Source organism: Oryzias latipes, chromosome 1 (assembly GCF_002234675.1).
Source record: "Oryzias latipes chromosome 1, ASM223467v1".
Taxonomy (NCBI): domain Eukaryota; kingdom Metazoa; phylum Chordata; class Actinopteri; order Beloniformes; family Adrianichthyidae; genus Oryzias; species Oryzias latipes.
The window spans coordinates 994,221-1,018,756 of record NC_019859.2 but is presented as its reverse complement, the minus strand read 5'-3'; the positions used below and the strand labels follow the sequence as shown (position 1 = coordinate 1,018,756).

At 50.6% G+C, this 24,536-nt stretch overlaps 3 protein-coding genes and 2 non-coding genes across 11 annotated transcripts in view; 3 read left to right on the top strand and 2 right to left on the bottom strand.

Moving 5' to 3' along the window:
• The first annotated feature begins 23 nt into the window (after window positions 1-23).
• Window positions 24-8,447, top strand: patl1 (PAT1 homolog 1, processing body mRNA decay factor). Its single transcript, XM_023953883.1, has 20 exons — window positions 24-128; window positions 2,611-2,716; window positions 3,168-3,350; window positions 3,420-3,590; window positions 3,706-3,776; window positions 3,854-3,934; window positions 4,008-4,208; window positions 4,285-4,386; window positions 4,462-4,539; window positions 4,774-4,973; window positions 5,050-5,194; window positions 5,422-5,542; window positions 5,612-5,709; window positions 5,780-5,839; window positions 5,908-6,053; window positions 6,119-6,278; window positions 6,647-6,772; window positions 7,524-7,615; window positions 7,686-7,835; window positions 8,178-8,447. Exons 1-20 carry the CDS (start codon window positions 114-116, stop codon window positions 8,197-8,199), a joined length of 2,328 nt encoding a protein of 775 aa, XP_023809651.1. The 5' UTR covers window positions 24-113; the 3' UTR covers window positions 8,200-8,447.
• A 3,837-nt stretch (window positions 8,448-12,284) lies between these two features.
• On the bottom strand, window positions 12,285-12,357 carry trnak-uuu. Its single transcript has one exon. It is a non-coding gene; the product is annotated as a tRNA-Lys (tRNA).
• Window positions 12,358-12,822: 465 nt separating this feature from the next.
• Window positions 12,823-19,420, top strand: LOC101169757 (fibrinogen-like protein 1). 2 transcript variants are annotated; one of them, XM_011492905.3, is made up of 8 exons: window positions 12,823-13,196; window positions 14,404-14,596; window positions 15,198-15,366; window positions 15,502-15,661; window positions 17,392-17,489; window positions 17,553-17,641; window positions 18,841-19,031; window positions 19,105-19,420. In XM_011492905.3, exons 2-8 carry the CDS (start codon window positions 14,540-14,542, stop codon window positions 19,337-19,339), a joined length of 999 nt encoding a protein of 332 aa, XP_011491207.1. In that variant the 5' UTR covers window positions 12,823-13,196; window positions 14,404-14,539; the 3' UTR covers window positions 19,340-19,420. The 2 variants fall into 2 exon arrangements, with proteins under 2 accessions (XP_011491207.1, XP_004084666.1); XM_004084618.4 differs by lacking the exon at window positions 12,823-13,196 and having other exon boundaries at window positions 13,373-14,596.
• On the top strand, window positions 13,877-13,969 carry trnar-ucu. Its single transcript has 2 exons — window positions 13,877-13,913; window positions 13,934-13,969. It is a non-coding gene; the product is annotated as a tRNA-Arg (tRNA).
• LOC101169996 (microtubule-associated tumor suppressor 1 homolog) overlaps window positions 19,412-24,536 on the bottom strand; it is a 45,359-nt gene continuing 40,234 nt past the window's right edge. For 4 of the 6 annotated variants that reach the window (XM_023953857.1, XM_023953866.1, XM_023953869.1 and 1 more), the window contains 9 exons: window positions 24,222-24,288; window positions 23,767-23,890; window positions 23,611-23,701; window positions 23,219-23,324; window positions 23,076-23,149; window positions 22,233-22,331; window positions 20,693-20,809; window positions 20,525-20,622; window positions 20,241-20,454 (listed from right to left, as the gene is read on the bottom strand). In XM_023953857.1, coding sequence (XP_023809625.1) covers window positions 20,241-20,454; window positions 20,525-20,622; window positions 20,693-20,809; window positions 22,233-22,331; window positions 23,076-23,149; window positions 23,219-23,324; window positions 23,611-23,701; window positions 23,767-23,890; window positions 24,222-24,288 — 990 coding nt within the window. Of the gene's footprint in view, window positions 20,455-20,524; window positions 20,623-20,692; window positions 20,810-22,232; window positions 22,332-23,075; window positions 23,150-23,218; window positions 23,325-23,610; window positions 23,702-23,766; window positions 23,891-24,221; window positions 24,289-24,536 lie in introns of all 6 variants that reach the window. The other 2 variants (XM_023953861.1, XM_023953873.1) reach the window with 2 other exon arrangements.

The following is a 24,536-nucleotide window of genomic DNA, read 5'->3' as shown; positions in this document are numbered from 1 at the left end:
AGCATGCGTGCGCGCACTCAAGCCCACGTGACGCGCGTTCGTGTGTTGACGTCCGTGCTGGGTCATTCGCGCGCCGCCTCGCTCCTGATGCGCTTCTCTTCCTCACAAGATCGATGTTTCGATTTCAGGTGAGACCCGTGGCTTCAGGTCACGCGCGCGACCTGCTCAGGTGCTAGACTGCGTCCTCGGTGGTTCCGGTCCGGTTCTGCTCCGCGGGTTTTCGCCGCGGCTTTTGTTTTCAGTCGCATTTCAAAGCGGCCTGTGAAGCAGCGCGCTTTCCTGCTGGCTGCGCCGCGGAGGTGCGCTCAGCTACCGGCCGTGCTGTGAGCGGAGAGCCGGCGCTTCGGTGAAGAAAGCTCCGCCGGCGTGAGGGCGCGGGCGGCGGGGGGAACATCCGCCGGTGCTCCTGAGGGCAGCGGCCAGGTCCTCCGTGATGTGACATCACGTTAGCATCCCGGCTAAGCAGCCCCACCACACCGGGAGTCCTGATGTGATTTATTTAGGTTTTAAAGCCCTGACCCCCCGGGACTAGGTTTCCCGCGGGAATCTGCTCTCACGTCTGCAGAAAACCTGCCTCCAGTTTTCCTGGAGCTGGTTGGAGCTTTCCACCTTCTGGACCTTCATCGTTGATGAACGGAGGTTCCTCACGGAGAACCCAGATGCTGCTCAGGAACCCAAACCATCGGGTTCAGTTACAGGTTCAGTTTGAACAGAAACCAGTTTGTGTCTAAAAACGTAAAACCTGAATTCAGTTCATCTGGAAGACGACGTTAAATTCCGGCTCCCATCGTCTTCTGATCTGTTTTCAAAGTGTTTCCAGTAGTTTCATGAAATACCATTTTCTAGGACATCATTTCTGCAGAGCGGCAGGAGTAAGCCTGCCCCTAGTTCCCATCATCCATTTGTTTGCAGGCTGTCCCACTAGCCCCCCCAATTACATTAGCAGTGTAACGAAGATGGCAGTGATAGTGGATCAATCCAGATTTGGATCCAGATTCCAGCTCAGACCAGGAAAACAACAACGTTCATGGATCCATTTGTCTGCATCAGAAAGGGGCGGAGCTGGGATGCCGTCGGTGTAAACATGTGAAATATGGTTTTATGGAAATGTGAAGATTAATCAATATTTGTCACTCATTGATCCTTCACACTATTAGAACCCTATTTTACGGAAAGCAGAAACTTGTGCATTTCTTCCATTGACTGTAGAAGAGAAGTGGACTGAGTGGCCCCTCCCCCTGGCTTTCCAAACAGGAAGTGGCTGTGACAGCTGTGACTCTGTCGTTCTATTGGCCAGGAGAACCGTTGTGTATCTGATACTTTTCTTTATACCCCCATTTTTCACAGATGTGTTTTCTGTAGATCAAGTTTTAAACTGGCCAATCAGACGCTTCAATAAAAGTAGATGGAGCCTGCTGGCCCAACATTCAGTACGTTTGATAGATTTGGTAGCCCACTATCAAGTGGTAGGGGTGTGGCCTTCTAACAAACTCACTCCTGATTGGTGAGAGTGGTTGCCACAGAAACAATGGCTCAGACTGACTTGGACCAATCACTGCTTCCTGATGACGTGTGGCTCCAACATGTCTGCTTCCGTATTGTGAAAGTGAACGGTCTTCATTTGGTTGGAGCCGGCAGTAAACGCTTTTCTCTGGATGACGTCACAATCGCTCCGGTTCTCTGATACAATCAATGGCTTCTTCCTGATCAATTCCAGTTTTGGTTCTTTAGCCCAGTGATCTCCAACGTTTTTTAACTCCACGGACCGGTATGACGTCACACAAAGGTTCCACGGACCCATCTTGAAGTTTGTAGACAGATGGACATTGTCGCTACGCCATGATAAACAAGTGACTGAGGCAAGACGAAGCTTGAGCTTTTATTTTGACACGCATGTCATTGGACATCATACAGGTGTCATTGTCCTCTCCCCTTCCCACACTCATGTTGCAAAAAAGAAGTACTCTCTGTAAATGTAGCTTTCTTTTTTTTGGAAGTGGAGGGCTCCTCTTCTGTCTCCTATCTGGGCAAAGAAACTTTCCAAAGACGTTTGTTTTTACTCATTTTGCTAGTCTGGGTTTTATTTTAGCGGTAACCAAGAAGAGCGCCTTGGCCTGCATCAAGAGTGACATAGACGGAACAGAGAATCAGGCAATTTTTCAAAATAAAACTTCTTTCAGATTCTGAAATAAATAAAACGGAAGAAATGTACGTTTTTTATTTTTTCTGTACCAAATGACCCACGGACCGGTACAGGTCTGCGGCGCGGGGGTGGGGGCCACTGCTTTAGCCGACGTTGAAACCACAGAACTTTAGAACGTACAGAAACGTTCAGGTGTTCCTGCACATGTTCCCCTTCCTCCACATGGAGACCATTTATCTCGTTCCTGTGGATCCATGCGATGGCGCCGTACGTGGTGGCGGCGTCTGCCTTCTTTCAGCTGCTGAGCTCCGCACCTGGGCTCTCGTCTGCGCAGCTGCAGATGCCGTCTGCGACAGCTGAGAGTCGTCGGCATAGAGGTGGAGCTCAGGGATGTTGGTCAGGCGGAGAACCGGAGCATCTGCATCATTCCTCCGTGGAGTTTGACGTCTCGTTTCTTCCTCCTGCAGTCCCTGGATGACGACTGTACGCTGGAGGAGGAAGACGATGGACTGGTAGAGGAGGAAGATGAAATTGATCAGTTCAACGATGACACCTTTGGAGCTGGAGCCATCGGTGAGTCGGACTTCAGGATCTTTGTGTTTTCTTTAAGGTTAGCCTCAGAGATCAATATGATTGATCAGTTACTGATCATGTTTCAAAAGTCCAGGTTGTCAAATGGAAACTAGCTTAAGCCTTTTTTCCTGATAAACCGTTATTGATCCCCGATCAGGACATGGGTTCAGGACTCAGATCCTCAGACGGTCTGAGCGCCGGCTTTACCTCGGTTTCAGCCTCAGCATTCGGAGCGTCCTCCCCCTTTCAGGGGGGAGCTTCTGAATGGGCTCCTCTCTGCTCCCCCCTCTATCACGAGGAGCAGCTGAGGAGGCGTCAGACCTCAGCTGGGAGCCGCAGATTCAGAGGAGTTCAGAGAGGAGGGGGTTTCAGACTGAAGACGGCGCCTGACGTGTCGCCCCGCCCACCTCTGGTTCTTCATCATGTTGTTCTCCTGCTCCTCCTCTTCCAGATGACGACTGGCAGGAGGAGCACAAGCGGCTGGCTGAGCTCGACGAGCGTGACGAACATGGAGCGGCGCAGCCGGAGGAGGCGGAGCCAGGAGGCGCAGAGCCCCCGCCCTCCTCTGCAGACCCTCCCTCCCTCCCGTCCTCCCTGGGCTTCTCCTCGTCTTCTGCTGACCTTCCTCCTCGAGGTCGTGTGGTTGCCCCTCCCTCGCCCCGCAGGCCTTCTGCGTTCTGACGTTCCTCGTTTTCCTCTGCAGATGCGGACGAGCGAGCAGGTGGGGGGGAGCTGGCCGAGTCCGTGGCCCGCCTCATCTTGGAGGCGGATCCCGCCATCGCCGGGGTCGGAGCGGCAGAGAAGCCCCGCCCCTCTCCCAGCCTGCACGGCCTGCAGCAGCCGCGCCCCCCCCAGAAGCCGCCCGGAGTCACAGGTGAGCAGCGTCTGCGCAGATCCTCCCCAGGTGGTTCCCCTGGTTCCACGCCTCCCAAGGTTTTCTTCTTCGCGGAAAAACCTGCTGTGACGTTCAGTTTATGTTTCTGCCACAGCGCCGCCCGCCGCGTCCATGCTCAGCTACCAGCAGCAGCTGTTGCTCCGAGGCCCCGCCCCCACGCCGCAGGTGAGGCGTGTTTTCCTGCGCTCCCTCTCAGCTCGCCGTGTTTTGATCAGCTGTAACGTGTCTTCCTGTGACCTCAGATGAACTCTCACAGCATCTGGGACAGCAGCCTGGGGTTCGGACCGGTCGGCGTCCCGCCCGCCTTGGCCGCACACATGGAGGTGAGGAAAGCCGACGCCCTTTTCTTTTAAATGCGCCTGCAGCGCCTCAAATGGCTGATCTGTGCCCCCCCAGGACAGCCCACTCATGTCCATCATCAAGGAGGTGGGGCTTCCCAAACGACCTCTGCAGGGCAGGACCGAGGAGGGGTGGGACCTCTCCGAGAGGGTCCCGCCCCCACGCTCCTCCTCCCCTGTTATTGGCTCACCTCCTGTGAGGGCGGTGCCAATAGGGACTCCGCCCAAGCAGCCCATGAGCCACGCCCTGAATCATCAGGTGAGCGAAGCGTCAAACATTTCTGAAACCCTGCCCCCCCAAGAAGGGGTCCTGGTGAGCCTCTCTGTGTCCGTAGATCCACCACCCCACGGCGGTTCACGTGCGCGCTCCGCTCCAGCACAGATACCCCCCTCCCTTCCCCGAGCGCTTGTCCCCCAACACCCTCCTCAACATAGCAGTGAGTGCCCCCCGCCCGTCTGTCTGTCTGCGCAGTCACGCTCCCCTCCTTAACCGTCACGTCTTGTGTCTGCAGAACTCCCCGCTGTGCCGCGGCCCGTTCCCCCCCAGAGTCCTGTCCCAGATCCAGAGAGCCCAGCTGCTGAACTCTCAGGTACCGACCGTGCACACGCACATGCACACTCGACACCCCCACGAACAAGTGAGGAGGGGATGGAGTCTCCGGGAGGGTGAGGGTTCAAATCCAGGGTTGGGTCAATTCAATTCAAACACCTCCCTGACAGCCTCAAACCTTCATCACCCCCCCTGACCAGCAGGGGGGGGGCACAAACACAATCCTCCTGTGATGAGGGGGGGGGTTACATTTTAACGTCCTGTTTATTTTCAGGTTGCAGGTTTTCATCGTGGTGGTCCCGGCCCTCCCTTGTTGCCGGGCGGCGGTTTCAGACCGTTTTTTGGGGGCCCTCCTCCTCCACACGGCCACAGAATGGGCCCGCCCCCGCCCATACCCCCCATCCGGCACAACACCACCCACCTGCACCCGCAGCACCGCCGCCTGCTCACTCAGCGGCTGCAGAGCCGCGGGGGGTGAGTCTGCCAGCCCCGCCCCCGCCTGTGACTGCGGGCGTTTGACGGCTCACCTGTGTGTTTGGGGCCCCCATAGGGACCGAGGCAGGACCGCGGGGGACCGGCGCCCCAGAGATCCCTACAGCAACCTGATGAGCCAGAAGGAGAAGGAGTGGGTCACCAAGATCCAGATGATGCAGCTGCAAAGCACCGACCCCTACCTGGACGACTACTACTACCAGGTGAGGCAGCACCGCCCCACTACCACCACCACGGCCCCCGCTGGGGCACCTGGGGGCCTCCCCCGCTTCAGACATGGGAACTTCCTGGAAAACCTGAACCTCTCCCTGCGTGATTACCAAAGTCACCTTCCTGTCTGGCGGGAATCCGATCGTTTTCAGTGTCTGGAGTGATCAGGTGTTCTTAGCCCCGCCCCCTGAAGGTTGACTGGCGGATGTTGGTTCTGCAGAATTACTACGAGAAAATGGAGAAGCGTCAGGAGAAGGAGCAGGACAGCAGCAGCAGGAAGGAGCACGCCACCAAGCTCATCACGCCGCAGGTCGCCAAGGTGGAGCACACCTACAGGCCAGGTGAGCACCCCCAGCCCTTCCCCCCTCCTCAGGCAGCACGCATCCCCCCTGACCCCCCTCTGTCCACAGTTCAGTTTGCAGGCTCTCTGGGGAAGCTGACGGTCTCCAGCGTCAACAACCCCCGAAAGATGATCGACGCCGTGGTGACGAGCCGCTCGGACGATGAGGTTCCCGCTTCATCGATGCCTCCTTCACGGTGGGGGGGTCGGTTTGTGACGCTCTGTCTTTCCCCCGCAGGAGAAGAGGGAGAAGCAGGTGTGGAACAAACGGCGGCAGATCCTGTACACGGTGGAGAAGGTAGTACACGTACGCGTGCACGTCTGCAGGTGAGGCTCTGCTCTGACCCCGCCCCCCCTCGTCTGCAGATGTTCAGCCTGCTGCTGGAGGTCCAGGACTTCGAGAAGCGCTTCGTGCAGACCCCCGAGGAGGAGCGTTCGGCCCTGTTGGAGCAGCACAAGACCAACACGGAGCAGCTGAGCGCCGCCCTGCGGGACAAGGACTGGGAGCACAGGTGTGTGGGGGAGGGGGCGTGGCTGCAGGGTGGGGGCGTGGCTGACACGTTACCCTCTCTTTCAGAGTGAGCGACGACCTGTGCGTGATGATCATGTCGGTGAGGAAAGGCAAGCGCCTCATGGGTAGGCTCCTCCCCTTCCTGCCTGCACCCCAGGCCGCTGCCGTCGTCATGGCGATCGCCCGCAACCTCCCCGTCTTGGCCAAGAAGGACAAGCAGGATCAGGTAACCCCCCCTTCAGATGTGCTCTCAAGACTTTTATTTTGTAAAAATGGGTGTCAAAGCTTTTATTTTCCTAAGCTAATTCTGAAGGACCCGAGGTGGACGGAGAATCTGAAGTTTGTGGGCGGAGTCTTTGGTTCAGCTTCTGAAAAGACAGAATAAAACCCTTTTTGATTGGCAGATGGGTGGGGCTGCCCCCCCCCCCACCTGCGGTTCTGTTTTTGACAGCCCCTCCCTCCCACACACACCCACTGCTTCAGTTAGCAGGGTTCGCTTTCACGCCGTCTTTCCATGGGGGTGGGGTGGGTCAGCGGCGTGCTGAAGCTCCTCCCCCTCCTGCTCTCTCAGCAGCTGTCTCCTCACCTGTGCAGGTGCTGTGCTGCCTGTTGGATCCGGTGTCGGCGGTGGTTCAGTCGCTGGCGAGCTCCGCCCTCACCGACCTGCTGCAGGAGCTGCAGGGGAGCGAGGGTCAGCTGACCACGGTGCTGCAGAACAAGGTGAGACAAACTGCGTGGAGGAGGCTCCGCCTTAAACTGCGTTCACGCCGAACGCCATTTTCGCGGCAGTGGCGGGCAGTTTCAATGTTAAGTCTATGACCTTTTCATTGACCCGATGGGCGGGTAAAATACATCCAATGGCGGCGATTTGTCCTGAACTTCCATCCGTTTCGTTAACCCGCCGTGTTGCTGGAGCCCGTCCGGCTTCTGTAGGGCGAAGGCGGGAAACGCCCCGGACAGGTCATCAGCCTGTCACGCCGCTGCGGGGTGGGTAGGCCGCCTGTCGGCCCTCATGATATTTTACTTATTTTGAAAGACAATAATTAAAAAATTCCCCTCATTTTATTCTTGTTTTCATCATTTATGAATATTTTTTATTTTAGTTTTTGTTCCTTTTTCATTTGTGATGAAATTGCCTTAAAATGTCTGATTTCTGCAGAAAGTAGGGCTGGGTTGATAAAATCAATTCATCTGAATAGATCCAAGGTGGATAGATCAATAATCGATCCATAAAAGTAGACATTGATCTTTTATGACTTTCTTTTTCCGGTACTGAACCCATCACAGCAGTAGAGAAGTCTGCTAGCTTGATGCTAACACATAATGGAATTTCCCATAGAACGGCTAATGCTAACGCTCCAAACAGGAAGGAAACCTTTTTAAAAGTAACCATTTCTGTTCTGGACACCAGCAGCTGAGCGTTTCCTCTCTGCCTGTGCGTGTGTGTGTGTGTGTGTGCGCACGTGTGCAGTTCGGCGTGACGCTGCTGTATCTGATCCTGAGCGAGGGCGAGCGGATGCAGAGCTCCGACCCCGTTTGTCAGCTGATGGACGACAATCGATGGTGAGCCGCTCTTCCTCACATCCTCTTCCTCTCCTTCCTGACTGACACACTCTTCCTCTTGACCCCCCAGGACTGAGTTGGTGTTCTCGGTGATGAGGGAGCTGCTCAGCGTCTCCTCTTCATCGCTCTCCCCTCCACTCTTCACCCCCCCCAACCTGCTGTCCCTCTTTTCAAGATATGTGGACCGGCAGAGGCTGGAGCTGCTGCAGGACAAGCTGCAGTGAGCGCGCTCACATGCACACGCACACACATGCACACGCATGCACACTCACATACGCAGACATGCACACTCACATACGCACGCACATGCATGTACTGTCATGTGCGCGCACACATGCGCATGTGCACACATACCTGCATGCACACATACCTGCACACACACACATGTGCACACCATTGCACACCTGAATGTGCGCACGGGTACAGACATAGACATAAACATGCACGCACACTCGTGCACACACATGCAGACCTACACAATACGTGCACACACATGCAGACATATACGTGCACACACGTGCACAGTCAGCCTAATGGTTTCTAAATCCGTTTTGTCTTCCAGAATCTCTGCCTCATCGAGGTAGAAGTGACTTCAACATCCACACGCCCCCCCCCCACCCAGCCCATGCAGAACGTGTGTGTGTTTGTGCGTCAGAGGAGCGAGTGTGTTTGTGTGTCGTTGAGCTTCATCTAGCAGACTTGTTTTACTGCAGCAGAATCTGGTTTGTTTAGTGTTTGAATCTGAATGGAGATCCAGATGGAATCTGCATTTTTAAATCTCTTGTTTACGATTATTCCTGTGACAAAATAAAAAGTATTTCTATTATATAGACACAGGTGTGCTCTGCTCTTCTTCTGCTCTTCTTCAGCTCCTGATTCGTCCGTCCGGTGTGGACGGACGATACCAGTGATCCAGTTCTTCATGAGGTTTCAGATCCAAACATGACTCAGCAGCTTTAGACTCACCTGGTCTCACCTGTGATGGGTTTTCGGTCAGCTACAGGAACACGTCCACTTGGGACACATAAATCCTCCTCCTAGTCCAGTAACTCGTAACCATCGGGCTGCGGCTCAGTGGCCCAGTGGCCCAGTGGCCCAGTGGCCCAGTCCTGGTCCGTGTGCGTGTAGGAGTGAACCGCAATAGTCAAGTCTGCCTGAATTTGTGGCCGCGGGGCGTCATTGCAGCCTCCCACCACTTGGGGGCAGCGATGCGTGTTGTAGCACGTGCCCAAAGAGTTTTGCACGTGCCAACAGAAAGTGCCATAGAAAGTTCTATCATATTTTATTAATTGCATTGCAGACTGTGTTATTAACCTGTAGAGATTGAGCTGCATACGTTAAACAGAGATCCCTTCTGCTTTCGTAAGCAGAACTCTGCCCTTCAAAGACAAATCTCTTTGCAGCCATTGGTTTAGGGTTTTTTGGGTTTTATCTATTAAAGGAGAGAAATTTGTAGAACATCTGGATTGCATATCTTTAGTGATTTGAATACCAAGGTATGTTAAAGATGTTTTTACAGGAATACCTTGGATAAATGTAAGTAAACAGTTTTTAACAGGCAGAATGTCACATTTATTTAAATTAAGGGTAGATCCTGAAGCTTTAGAAAAGGACTGGATGATAAAATGATGATAAAATCGCCACAGCTACTTGTGGAGCGTCTCTGAGAAAGAGAGCAGTGTCATCTGCCAGTTGACTTATGAATATTTCCCTCTCAGCCACAATTAAACCTTTTATGGGCTGAGTTTGATATGTAGGTTGAGGAAACGGATACACCGATAAGGGGCATCCCTGCCTTACCCCACGCTTCAAGAAGAATCTAGGAGAAGTTCTGCTGGCGAGTTTTATAGAACTATTACTGTTGACATATAAAGTTTGAACAGCATTGCAGAAGAATTGACCAAAACCAAATTTACTTAAGCAGCAATAATAAAACTGTGTTCTAAAGAATCAAAGGCTTTATAAAAGTCCAGAAAAAGAATGAGACTTGTCATCCTGCACGAGTTCTGAGTAATCTAGTATGTCTAAAATTAATCTAATATTGTTTGAGATATGACGATTCTGCATAAACCCAGACTGATCTTCATCAATAATTGTATCTAAGACTGGCTTTATTCTATTTGCAAGAATCAAAGCCAATATCTTATAATCACAATTCAACAAGGTGATCGGTCGCCAGTTATTTAAGGAGAGAGGATCCTTTCCCGGTTTAGGGATCAAGGTGATCAGTCCTTGAGACAACGTGGGAGGGAGTGCTCCCCTGTTAATGCTTTCTTCAAAAACTTTAGTAAAAATGGGGCTAAGTTGTCAGAAAACTGACAGGAATATTGATTTAGTCAAAGTTATTGTTTTTTATGATTTAAAATCTTTTTTTTCAGGAGGGAATCACACAATGGATCTTTTTTTTTTGTAATACATTCCGTAAATTCTTTTTCTTCTGTTGTGTTTAATGTTTAGGCTAATAATAATTTATAATGACGTTTACAATAACATTTACCAAAAAAAGCAACTGGTATTTATGAACACAAAAAAATGTCAAAGTAAATAATACAAGTACTTCTATCCAATCAAATGAAGCCGTATTAAATCCTTCTCATCTCTCCGTTTATGGTTTACAATCAGCTTTTCTCGATTCATTCAGCTTTCATGATGGAACCCAGATTCTGAACACTAGAATGGAATTCTGAAGCATATTCCTGCCGCCGCTTTTCAGTCGAGCTCAATCTGGGTCATTCTTGGTATCCAATCAAATCACACCCTGCTACCAAGAATCTACCAAGAATCGAACCTCTCCTCCAATCAGCTGTCTTCTTTCTTCTGAAATCCGGCGGAAGTGTAAACAAGAATTACCCAATCAGATGCCACGATGGACCACCGGAGCGATGACCAAGGATTGACCAATCAGATACCAGACAGAAGAGCCTTCATTTACATCTGCAAACATCGTTAAAAGTGTCGGAGTTGAATTTGATCCAGTTTTCAACGTTGATCGCGTCTTTTCACAGTAAGTACGGAGTTGTCATTGTGGAATGTCACTTTAAATGTTTGTGCTAACGTAACAACGCGTTTTTGCTGATGGCCCTACAGCCGTCATCGCGCCATCAGGGTCCACTTTGCAGGTTTTGGCTCGACCCATTTCAAACGTTCCCTTCGGTGTCGTCACGCCTCCTCCTGCTGTGCCGGTCGTACTCTCTGTGCCGCCATCACCTCAGCCTGTTTCCAACACGCCGCACGCAACGCAGCAACACAGGAGGAGAAAACTGAAGCAGGACAAACGGGTGGAATGAAAAGGAAATGCATTAAAAAACAAAACAATGTGGTGGAAACAGACAGACGCCGTCTCAGTGTCAGAACTTCAGGAACTGGTTCTGTGAATCCACAGAGACTCAGTCGTATGGAGGGAAAAGGGAGGAAATGAAGAACTTTTAGCACTTGACTGTTTTAATTTGATTTCTAATTAAGAACAAAAAGTTGTTTGTCATTTGTGTTCATCTTTTAAATCAAAAGATTTTTTAATATTGTCCATAATTTGCATCTATAGTTTTTACACAAATGATTATATTGTTAGTCTGCTGTAGTAGAATTTCTTTATTTTCATTTGGTTTATATTTCCATTATTAACAAATCTCGTGTGCTATCAGAGCAGATTATGAAAGCCACGGGGCCAAAACCTCCTTAGTCATTCACGTTCAATGCGGGGCTCGAACTCGCAACCTATGTGTACGTAGTTTACCAGCTGGAAACTTTACCCCATGGATGGTTGCAGTATAAAACATAGCATGAGTAGATAACTGACATCAATCAAACCACAGGTGGCGGGTTCGAGCCCCGCATCAGACATATACGATGGAGTTTTTTTGGCTTTCATGAAATGCGCACTCCTTATATGAGATTTGTCAATAATGGAAATAAACCAAATAAAAGAATAGTTCCCCTGAAGGCATCAAAATGTATGTTTATTTAATGTACGACAGCAAAATAACATAAAAAAGTTATTCTGTAAAAATATTTAAAAAACTGATGTAAAAGATGAACAAACATGACAAGCAACTTTTTTTATTAGAAATAAAATTAAAATACTCAAATGTTCAAAAGTTATTTAATACAAAGAGATTTCTCACACAAAAAACAATATTCTGCCAACCGTGTGACCGTTTCTGTCCAAAAATTCACAACGATTTTAATCAAATACTAAAGTATAGAAATAGCAAATTTAAAGGAAAAACTAACTAAAAGCTTAAAAAACACAATCATTCTTACATAAAACACCAATAAAATATTACAGAAAATAAACGTTTAAAAGATTATGTCATCATTACAATGTTTTACTAAAAAAATCTATATAGAAAAGCATAAAAATGATCAAATATAAAAAAGTGCTTTGGGTGTGCAAATATACTTTTTCTGTGGATGGACTGCATCCTGTTTAAAGGAAGCGCGGCCGTCAGAATAAACGTGTTATTACGGCCTTAGCGCTGATTGGAGGAGAGGTTCGATACTTGGTAGAGGGGAGAGATTTGATTGGACATCACCACCAAAAATAACAAGGATTGAGCCCAAAGAACAAGCGGCCGAATGCATGTAAAGGTTTCGATAACATGTACAGGAATGTCTTTGCCGACGTCGGTGTTCACTTACTTCAGTTAGAGTTAAAGAAAGAAAAAAGTGACGCCCGAACAGGGACTTGAACCCTGGACCCTCAGATTAAAAGTCTGATGCTCTACCGACTGAGCTATCCGGGCTCTGACACGAGGCCGGCGGCCAAACCTTTTATCTGAAATCGCGATCCGCGGTGGTCTGTCCGCAGGTTCCGCAGACTTGGAGACAATTTAAGAAGACCACACGGTTTTATAGTTTAGTTTTGGTGTTTCAGTTCATATTTCTATGTCACCAACTGTTGTTCTCCGCTATAGCACTGCAGAAACTATTTCCGATCTGGCCTTTCGTAATAAAAGCTTTTCCCGTCTACATTCCGTCCTGGGGGAGGATCCCTCCTTCACCACTGAGGATTCTTGGTTTTTCCAGAATCCGTTTCTTTTAGGAGTTTCTCCTTACCAAGAAAGGGGGGGTCTGAGGGCAGGGATGCCCACTTTAGCTGTGTCTGTTTAGTTTAATTTACCAACTATCAATCGCGTTTATGACTGATTTCCTGTTCTTATACAATTATCGATATTGTGGTGGCGGTCACGTGCACGTCGGGTCTGCGGGCAGCGCGTGGGATTGTGGGATGCGGTGCTCTGGTCAAAATAGGGTCTAGCGTGGGTGTTTCTTTTTGCCTATGTTTCTTTTCATGTGGCGCTTTTGTTGTTCCACCCTTAGTTAATTCTTCCTGATGTATTTACTTCTGTTTGTTGTACCATGACTGAGGGAGGGGGAGAGGGTGATGACACCTGTGCGATGTTCCCCATTGTGCGTAATGGTGATGAAGGTGGGGGGAGGACACGCAGTCGGTTCCCCCAACTTCGTCTTCTACTCTGAGACTGTTAGGAGTCGTGCGGTGTATGGGACCCGGACAGTTCTCCAGCGCAACTGGAAGATCTTCAAAGCGATATTCGCCGCCCCGTGGAGAGTGACGTCATAGGTGGGTTGAACCACTGTGAAGCTCTGTAAAACGATTAAAACTTTGTATTATAACTATTATTATCATTATTTTGTAATCCCATTTTAAATATTTTAAGATACTTTATTTTTTCTATCAGCATATTCTATTTTTGATATTTTTCTGATTATTTGTTGTTTTTTTTACTTGAGAGGATTCAAGTTTGGATTGATGACATTGACTTTCACTGCTGATATTCTCTCTGATTCATTGATGCTGGATTTTGTATGTTTATGCTTTGTTCGATAAAGTTTAAAAAAAAAGCTCTGTAAAACGATTATTAGTGAAATATTGGGCTGTATTTGTGAAATTGAATTGAATCCATGTGGGCAGTTTTGTTTTTCTTAATGTAATATATGTGGGCAGAGTGGAGTATCTGAAGTAAAACGTAAAGGCTCCCCACTGTCGTAATCGTCGTAATCATCTGCTCTGGTCTTCTCCGCTTTACGGCATTGTAGATGGAAGCTAAGGCAATTTGTTCTTCTGCTTCGTCGGACGGTTTGAGGAGTATCTTTAGAGCCACACGGCGCGGAAAGCTGTTTCTGTGTGTTATTGTTTCATCGGACACTGTCGTGGTTAACGATCTCACCGAAACCGGAAGGCGCGTGCCCCCATTCCGAAGCGATCATTCTTAGCGCGTAATCTCTCCGCGTGCAACAAGTGGCTCCGTGGCGCAATGGATAGCGCATTGGACTTCTAGTTAAATCTCTAGTGAAGTGATTCAAAGGTTGTGGGTTCGAGTCCCACCGGAGTCGAATTTTTTTGCTCCATAGATCATTTTTTCATTTTGTCTTTGTGGAAAAATGGTTAAAAATAATTTCAAAATTTTCTCTCAATAAATCAGCAAACCCAACAGCTGATGTTCGGTTGTGATCGAGCCTTTTGAAGCAGTTAGTAGCTGCATTTTGATGATGCAAAGGTCGTGAGTTCGAGTCCGACCCGAGCTGATTCATTTTCTAGAGAACTTTTTTTCTGTTTTAAAGCTGTAGAAAATGATGACAAAAAACATGTATATGTCCACTCATCTATTGATTTTTTTAAAAAAAATTTTTTAATTTGTTGTAATTTTTAGACAAAACCTGCTTTTCTGTTACTTCTGGAGTTTCTACCTTCAGCCATGAAGGTTCATGTTGAATTATTGTTTCTCGCCCCTCTAACCACGTCTGTCTGTACGCTGGTGTTTTTCCAGAGGATGGTGGAGCTCAGGAAGGCGGTGGGGGGCGGCCGTGTCCGCTCCCCCCCAGCAGGCGGAGGCTGTGGCACACAGACGCCCACACAGAGGTCCCACACCCCCCCACGCCTCAGTCACAGCTCAGATCATCGTCATGGAGGCTGTGAGGACGTTCCTGCTCTTCCTCCTGCAGCTGGCTTCTCCTCTGGCGGTAAGACGGGCCGCTCCAGTACCAGAACTTTCTGAACCTAAATGAACTGCAGAGAAACATTTGAGGTTTGATCTGCTGCTGAAACTGCAGTTTGTCTTTGGAGACAAATGACTTTTAGAAACTGCTTAAGGAGGAAGACGGCTCATCTTTGCTTTGGTGCATTTCTATTCTGTTCTATTCTGTAAAGTTGGAGGCTTGAGCCTCTTTGTGTCAAAAACGTTTCTGCATTTCCTGACATTAAAGCAGTTTGTTGGAGATCCTGTGGGAAAAACTCCTCTAGATGTTTTCTGCTTCAACTTGCTGCTGAAATGTGAGCAGATGTGGGAAAATGAGTGAAGGTGACGTGTTGCAGATATTTGTCATCGTCGTCCTTCAGCCTCGTCTGCTGAATGTTTTTATCAAACATCACGCCGCCGCCGCCGCTGCCTCCAGACGATGAGCTCACTCACCCTCAGCAGCTGGGAGGGACCACAGCATGGTGCTGCCACCTCTGTGCTTCATGTCTGCTGTGACGTCACTTCCTGTCAGAGGCAGGGGCGTGTTCGGCCCACGGTCCTGCCCGGATTCCTCTGTGTGATGAGGGTTCTGGTTCCGTGTCCAGGCGCCGGTGCCGTGCGAGGAGAGGGTGGTCCGGTTGGAGGCGGAGATCCGGGGCCTGATGAACGTCATCAACGACCAGCACCGCTACATCCTGGAGCTCCACAACACGCAGTCGCTGCAGCTGCAGCAGATCCCCAACACACACCTGGGCCCCAAGAACCTGTACAGAGGTGGGTGGGGGCGGGGGCCTCCGGCGTTTGATGGGGGGGGTCTATACGCAGGGGTTCTGAGGCGGTTTCTTCCATTCCTGGGGGGCTTGGAGTAACTGTTGGACTTTGTCTTTCTTCTCCTGGGTGGGGGGGCAGACTGCTCCGAGGTGTTCCAGGACGGGAACGTGGCCAGCGGGCTGTACGTGATCCGGCCGGACGGGTCGCCCACGGCGCTGAGCGTCTTCTGCGACATGAACAACGGCGGCGGATGGACCGTCTTCCAGAGGCGGCGGGACGGCAAGGAGAGCTTCGACAGGTGCGTGCGCGAGTCCAGCTGTGACGGTTACCGCGGTGATGAAGCAGCAGGAGGCGTGGTGCCCCCCCCAACAAAAAATCCTCATGGAGCCCTCAAGAACGCACGCAGCTTGGATTGAAAATGGATCAGAACGCAGGATATTAAATAGCAGACACATCACAGGAACAACAACTAACTATTCAGTAACCGTTAACAACCAAAGTGGCGTCTTTTGTCCGTCTTCATGTTACGTGACAGATCACCAACATGTCAACCGTGTCAGGTTTCCTTAACGGGGTGATGGTGTTTCCAGCTGCACTGAATCACGCTCTGGTGGCGTGCTGGTAGAGCAGACAGACACATGTTCCCGCCATCCGATGGCGTGCTGGTAGAGCAGACAGACACATGTTCCCGCCATCCGATGGCGTGCTGGTAGAGCAGACAGACGCACATGTTCCCGCCATCCGATGGCGTGCTGGTAGAGCAGACGGACACACATGTTCCCGCCATCCGATGGCGTGCTGGTAGAGCATACAGACACACATGTTCCCGCCATCCGATGGCGTGCTGGTAGAGCATACAGACACACATGTTCCCGCCATCCGATGGCGTGCTGGTAGAGCAGACAGACGCACATGTTCCCGCCATCCGATGGCGTGCTGGTAGAGCAGACGGACACACATGTTCCCGCCATCCGATGGCGTGCTGGTAGAGCATACAGACACATGTTCCCGCCATCCGATGGCATGCTGGTAGAGCAGACAGACGCACATGTTCCCGCCATCCGATGGCGTGCTGGTAGAGCAGACGGACACACATGTTCCCGCCATCCGATGGCGTGCTGGTAGAGCATACAGACACACATGTTCCCGCCATCCGATGGCGTGCTGGTAGAGCAGACAGACGCACATGTTCCCGCCATCCGATGGCGTGCTGGTAGAGCAGACAGACACGTGTTTTGACAGACAGGGCCTGGATCCTGATGAGCAGCAGGCCGGCGGCTCAGATGGAGGCTTCCTGCTGCAAACGTCTCCTGACTTCAGCGTCTGATTGTCTTTGGACTGTTTTGGTCACGCTGTTGTCCTTTATGTCCGTGTTTGTGTGTTTAATTGAACGTGATCTGGAAACATCACAAGGACTGAAACATGGCAGCAGTTCATTCAAATCAGACTCAGTAAAAAAAACCAACATAATGTTTAAAGGACTGGATGCAGCTTTAGAAGCCTTTGATGTTTGAACACAGGATGGAAAACGTAGATTATTAGCAAAGATGAAAGTGATTTTTATAGTTCAAGTCCTTCACCATCAGCATAACTGTAACTTTCAGAAGAAAAAACGTGGACGATGACTCGTCACCGTGGTGATGGTGATGAGTCATCGTCACACCTCTATGCACGAGCAGCTGGACAGGTGGACCGACTCCTGCAGGTGAACGGATTTAACCGTTTGTAGTTACTAGAAATATGATTTCAAATCCACAAAAATATCTTGTTTAAAAAACAATTAAATCGTATAATTATAAAACACAAAAAAATGGTGAGAAAAACTGTAGTGAAACATAAAAGTTGTAAGAAAAGATGAAAAACAAAGAAATAATTATATATTTTCAAGCTTTAATGTTTTTATTAAACAGTTTTGATTGTTAAATAAAATCTACACAAACATTCACACAAAAATGGAACACAGACTGTGCACGCGTACATGTTTACCTGTGTGCACGTGTACATGTGTGTGTGTGTGCACGTGTGCAGGGCGTGGGTGGAGTACAAGCACGGATTCGGGGACGTCCACTCCCCTGAAGGAGAGTTCTGGCTCGGGAACGAGCCGCTGCACCAGCTGACCTCCCAAGGTGAGACCACCTGTGCCCCCCCTCCCACCAGCCCCACCTACTGACACGCCCCTTTCCCTGCAGGTGACTACGACCTGCAGATTGACATGGAGGACTTTAAGGGGAACCATCGCCTTGCAAAGTACCGGAACTTCAGGGTGGATGACGAGCAGGTGAGACAATTCTGCCTGGAGGCGCGGGGGGGGGGGGGGGGGCTGCAATGCTACACCAGACCGGACCAGCAGGGAGGGGGTTCTTCTTCTTCTACTGTTTTAGCTCTTGTCTAGAGAGTCTAGGTGTGAAATGTCTAAGTGGAGTAAATCTAGTGGATCTAGATCTTGGCTTTTCCTTCACAGTTCTATTCCGATCTGTGAAAGGCGGGAACAAACTGTAAATATTCGTTTATCCTTCGTGGTCAAAGGACGCCATCCGTACATCACTGCCACACCGGAGTCTGATTGGTCAAAGCTCAGCTCGTTGGAGCGGCCAGACGACGCCTGATGGCGAGGGTTTTGACCACGGAGGCCCAACACGCCATTGAAGGGGGCTGCTTGAACATGAGTGGCGGCGGTTGGCGTGAAGGCAGCCTGAGGAGCTGCTCTGCCCCCCCCAACCTTGCCTCCTCAGTTTCCCACAGCAGCTGCTCTTATTTAGACTATGCCGGTTTGTGCGTTGCCATGGAAACGCGCTGCAAGGTCGCCCGGCTGTACGTGCCATTCTGGGTTGGAGCAAAACAAAGAGCACAGATGTTCAGCAACGAGGAGAACTGATGGAGGAGCGGCGAGGATCTCCTCAGGAGGACCCAAGCTGGAGTCCAGGCTTTGGTTCAGCGTCTGACGCTCAGGAGGAAAAACCCTGAAATTTAAGCTCAACCAGCAGCTGTCAGAGCAGTTGGTCAGCACGCCGTTTTAAATTCACTAAAACTTTATTAACATGTCTAACAGGAACGACAAACTCCTCCTTTCCTCATTTCTCTGGTCTGAAACATTTCTGTGACCCTGAACCGACTCCCTCCTCGTCCTCGAGGCTGAACATCCGTGTTTTCTCCGAACTCCCCGTCGTTTCCCTGAAGGCAGCGTCACGCGATACGAGGAGGTCCACAGCCGTCTGCCTCCAGTCTGAAGATCGGAACCGCCGCCGCCGTTCCTAAAACCGCTGAGTCAGCTTAGTGAGGACGAGCAGGAAACGGGGAAAAGCTGAGAGCTGGAGATGCTGGAAGGAGGTTAAGACCTGAAAATGTAGGAACGAGAACTAAGACGCTGGAAAAAAGATCAAAGAGATCAAAGCTACATTAGAAGAATAAAACTAAAGTGAAAAGAGTTTTTGAAATTGGGATCATCCTCAGGATTTGGTCTCTCTCTCTGTCTCTCAGGACCAGTACCAGCTCCACGTGGGCGAGTACACGGGGACCGGCGAGGACGCTCTGGCCGACGCCCTCAACCCCAACAGCCCGTGCTCCGGCGGCATCAAGTTCAGCACCTTTGACCACCCCAACTACATCAACGCCGGCGACGACAAAGGCCGCTGCATCAGGCACAGCAAGTCCGGCTGGTGGTTCTGCCGGTAAGGCGCTCGCTGCACGTGTCCGCCCTCTGGTTCTGAACCGCGGCTGACCCGGTTCTTCTCCTTGCCACAGGTGCGACTCAGGAAATTTGAATGGGCGGTACTACAAGGGGCCGTTCGAGGCGATGACCGACGACGGCGTGACGTGGTACCTGTGGCACGGCTGGTCCTACGCCATCAAGTCCGTGGTGATGATGCTCCGCGCCGCAGACCTGGAGAACCCGCCGCCCATCATCGCACGCTGGCCGGGGCAGTTCCACACCGCCGCAGTGACAGAAGGCACCAACCACGATCCCTACAACCAATAGGAGGCGCCCGCCCTCGGGGCCGCGCCTCCCCCGCCCGCCATGAAGCTAAGACCCGAAATAAAAAAGAGCTGCTTCATCTGAGGTTTGGTTTATTCTGTTCAACACCAGGAGAAGCCAAAGACTTAAGAACACGTGACCAGAGTGTTCAGGAACATGAGACCGAGGCGTTCAGGAACACGTGACTGAGGCGTTCAGGAACACGTGACTGAGGCGTTCAGGAACACGTGACTGAGGCGTTCAGGAACACGTGACTGAGGCGTTCAGGAACACGTGACTGAGGCGTTCAGGAACACGTGACTGAGGCGTTCAGGAACACGTGACTGAGGCGTTCAGGAACACGTGACCGAGGCGTTCAGGAACACGTGACCGAGGCGTTCAGGAACACGTGACCGAGGCGTTCAGGAACACGTGACCGAGGCGTTCAGGAACACGTGACTGAGGCGTTTAGGTCCAGGTAACCCAGCATTGAAGTACACATCACTGAAGCGTTCAGGAACAGGTGACTGATGCATTCAGGTCCAGGTCAGGTTGTGGGACAAACATTTGTTCGTCCGTCAGGTCGAGGATTCCACTCGCCTGATTGTCTTTGAACGTGGCGAGATCGTCTCTGACTCCATAAAACCAGACGGTCCCAGTCGGATCAGGTACATTCAGGGGGGGGGGGGGGCAGATCCACAGGATCAAAGGTCGCTCGGGTCCATATAAGTCCAGAACCATGACTGAGCTTCACTCTGGGAGAAGAGGCAAAAGAATGCAGAACCACACCTGGACCCGCCTTCTCCTGACCCGCCCTAAAGGTCCAGGAGGAGCTGAAGCCACGGCGTGGGGGGGTTCAGCACACCCTGAGGAGCATCTGCTGTTCCTCCTGATGGACAGACAGGCGCGTTTGAGTCCGGTCTGGTTATCTGGGCGACAGTGGCGCCGCTGTGGGGAAGGAGGCGGAGTTCCGCGGTGAGCCGTAGGGCGAGGTGGGCGAGAGGCGGCGGGGGCTCGCCAGCAGGTCGCCGTTGTGCAGCTTCCACAGCAGCTCCTCGTTCTCCATGGACAGCCGCTTGTTGACCTTTGACTCCTTCTGGAGCGTCTGTTGCAGGAGCGCCTGCTCCGTGGAGAGCTGCCTGTGGGGGGGGGGCGGGCTGTCAGTGTCCTGCACCTCCTCCAGAACCTCCAACCTCAGGTGTGCCTTACCTGGACAGCGCCGCATGCTTGTCCATCCGGGCCTTGTAGTCCTCGTTCTCCTGCTGCACCTTCGTCAGCGTCTCCTCCAGCTTCACGTTGGCCTCCGCCTGCAGGAGAGTCGCACCTTCAGCCCTGCTCACCCAGGAGCTCCTCCTCCTCCTCCTCCTCATCACTCACCAGCTTCTCCATCTCCATCAGCTTCTTCTCCTTCTGGTGCAGCTGCTTGTTCTTCAGGTCCAGAACCACCTTCAGGCTCTCCAGCTCCCTCTCCAGGTAGACGGTGTGCGAGTCCTTCTGCACAGAGGACACTTCTCCTGACTGACCAGCAGGGGGCAGACCAGTGCAGCACACATTCATCTACATCAGGGGTGGGCAAACTACGCCCCACGGGTAGTTTGCCCACCCCTGATCTGGATGATCAACTACTTTACCCAGTTCTCTGATCGTCTCCTAGAAACTTAAACAGATGTGAACCGAGACGGGGAGTTTCGTTTTCTGAATCCTTTAGCTACGGTGTTGACGTTCTATAAAATCCCCCATGACTATCTTAAAATTCTGATTATGAAGTTTTTTAACCAAATCGCACAACCTTAAATCCATATTTCCTGTTTATCTGAAGCCTTTTCCAGATCAGGAGGAAGGCCTGACTTCAGGGTTACGGTAACGCTGCGTTTTAAAGTTGCATTGACGGTACGGACGCCATCTGAGGTCAGATTTGAGCGGCAGGTGCGGCGTCTGGCAGCAGCGCGGTGGGATTTGGTACACGTCCGAACCCGTCCCGTCAGGTGAAGCCGCTACTCCGGGACAGTCTGTCGCAGGGCGCAGAACTTTAGGAGATTTGTCATGTTTTCATGGAGACAATAATCAGGAAGTCCCTGATTTTCTTAGTTTTTATTTTCTCCCTCTGGTTTCTGCGGGACATCGAACCTTTGAAAGCTCAATAAATCAAGTCAAGCGACAGTTTGATTGACAGCCATGTAAATGACACGATTTCTTTATGTTTGATCGTTTTCTTATCATTAGAAAACGGTCAAAAAGGCGTCGAGGCCGTTTCTGTAGGTTTTCAACAAATTTATGAAAAAATCAGTTAAGAGCAATAATCCTTAGAAACGGAGTTAGCCACGTCTGACTGCTCGCCGTTTTAGGACGAGTCTGTTCGTTGGCATCCAGCAAACAGCCATCGGCGTCTGTCACTGCGATGCTAACGCTAACGGTTCTAGCGTACCAAAAAGTTCTTAAATTGTGAAGACAATTTAAAGTTCGGACATTGACGACGTATAAATGGCAAAAGTGTCACGTGGGCGTGGCGGCGGTGCACTGGAGAAGTCAGCTTCAGATGACGGAGGCTTTAAGGTGACGGTTTTTCCTGCTCTTGACTTTCCTGACCTTTGAACCGATGGCGGTCCTCCTTTTGTGGCGCCGTTACCTCGTCAGGTTTGGCGGTGCTGAAGCTTCGGCGTCAGGATCTGCGTTCTCCTGGCTAAAGCTAGCTTAGCTACAGCTAGCTTAGCTACAGCTAACGTCTTTGGTTTGAGTCGTAAGAAAACGTCCGAACAAAAGAACCGAACGCCACAACTGCAGATTTCTGGCCACCAGGGGGCGTTTCACGTGAAACTCATCAACCGTCCAGCAATTTTAGGATTTTAAATGACGATGAAGATGACAGAACGTCTTCCTCTGCTCAGCTGCAGATGATGAAGACTCTGATGAAGGTTACCAGGTTCTTATCGCTCAGGATCTGCCGCCTTCTCTCTTCTTCTGCTCGCAGCTTTTGGCTCAGGTCCTCCGTCTCCGCCGTCAGCGCCGAGATCCTGTCCTGGAGGGAATGGTGACATCATTAGACTCTATGACATCACTTCCTGCCTAAAGTCCTCATGAACTTGGAGGTTTCGTCTCTGAATGAGTTTCCTCCAATCAGCACTGAGAACCAAAAAGACCCAAAATGTAAAGAGAGATGCGCAGAACGGCCGTTTCTGCCACTTCCTGCTGAGGAAGAAGATGATGACGATGAAGGAGAATATGAGATCTGAGCATGCTCAGTTCTGTCAGCTCTTCCATCCCATCATCAGACCTTAGATGTTCATCAAAGCTCACATGATCCTTATTTTACACTTTCATCAACTATTTTAAAACATTTGTGACTCACTTTTCAGAAATAAAAAATCATCCGTGGTTCAAACAAACTTCCTCCCAAACTCTAGTCTGGAGATTTTAGATGTTTCTACAGTTTTTCTCAAAATAAGAACAGAAATGTTTCCACGTAATGATGTCAGAGGTTTGATTCAAGTTGATCCTAAAGAACAGAAACTTTTCTTCTGTGAATCTTTATTATAATTTAGTTTTATGTATTTGATTCTTTTTTTTTAATGATGCATCCTGTGTGTAAAGTTTCAGATCTGAGCGCGCTCAAACGTTCGCATCGTGTTCAAAAAGCTGCAATTTCCAATCCAACCACTAGATGTCAGCATTTGTTATTTTAAAAAGTAATGATAAAAATGGAATAATAGTGAATTTGACATTTCTCTATGCAGTGATGGGTTTATTTGTGGAGGCGCCTCACCTCCAGGGACGTCTGCGTCTCCTTCAGCGCGCTCCGCAGCTCCTGCAGCTCCCCCTGGTGGACGCTCCTCATTTCTGCAGCACAAACTCCCTTCAGCTCCACAGAAACACACAACCGAGCAGAAGCTGCAGGTCAGAGGTCACCTTCCACGGACGCCGCTTGCTGCTGCCGCACAGACTCCACCCTCTGGCTGTGACACGCCTCCTGGCTCCTCAGCTCCTCCTCATGTCGACTCCTCAGCTCCTCCAGCTGCAAATCGGAAGCCGGATCAGAACCGACCCAACACAAGAAAAAAACAAATAAAGTTTACAGCAAGAAAAACAACATTTCTAGTTCCACTTTCAGCTGTTTGACAGATTTTTTTTACATGAATTAATTTCAGTAAAAAAAATCTTTTCAGATCAGTTTAACTGATGTTTTTGAAGTTCAAATGAACTGAATGAGCTAAATATTTCCATTTATTTGTCATGAATAGCAGACATGAGTGCTCTGGTGACTCAGGAGCGTGCACGTGCACATGCTCCCGTGCGCTGACCTGCTGCTCCATGCTGGCCTGGAAGCGGTCGGCCTCCTGCTGGTACTCCTGCAGAGCTCTGTCCCACTCCGCCTGGTAGAAGGTCTTCAGCCTGAAACGCAGACGAACCTGCAGTCAGAACACGAACAGAACCGGGGGGGGGGGGGGGCACCTCACCTGTCCTCCAGCTGCTGCAGCTCCTCCCGATGCTGCTCCTGCTGCCTCCTCAGGGACTCCTCGAAACTGAGGCGCGCCTCCTCCTTCTCTCTCTGCAGACGCTGGCAGCTCTGCGCAGACGCAGCTGAGGAGGATTCAGCAGACGGATGAGGATGAGGAGGGTCAGAGGGAACCTAACGGAGTTACACATCTGCAGAATGGATCCATGGTTCAAGGAGCCGTCAGAGTTTCCCGCTAAAAGAAGGATCTTCTGCCTGCAGGTTCTGCAGCAGCTGCAGTCCTGCAGGCAGAAGATCCACCTTTTGGTCGGGAAGCTGCTGCGGCGTCTGCAGCTTTCACTCATGATGGCGTGCGGTTTCTCATGGACCTGCAGCTGTCAGACCCGTTTGCAGGTCAGGACCTGCTGCCCGCCCCGAGCGCCAAACATCTGCACGAGGAAGGTGGGGGGTTCTTACCGAGCTCCTCCCGCAGCCCGCTCAGCTGCGCAGACAGCTCCGTCTTCTGCTTCAGGGCCTCCTCACGCTGCAGGGAGAAAAAGAGGAGGAGCCTGGCTTTACTGCGCCGCAGGAACGTTGTCTGCAGCAAACAGAGGTTACGTAACGTCACGGACGAGGAAGAAGAGGAAGCAGGACCCATCGCAGAGTCGGACCGCCGTCACTTCCAGCGCCTCGGAGCTTCATGGAAACATTTGACACCGTCTGCCTTTGAGTTGAAAACACTTTTCTGGATTAAGATTTTCTTTTTTCTGGTTTTCCCTTCACTTTAAGCTG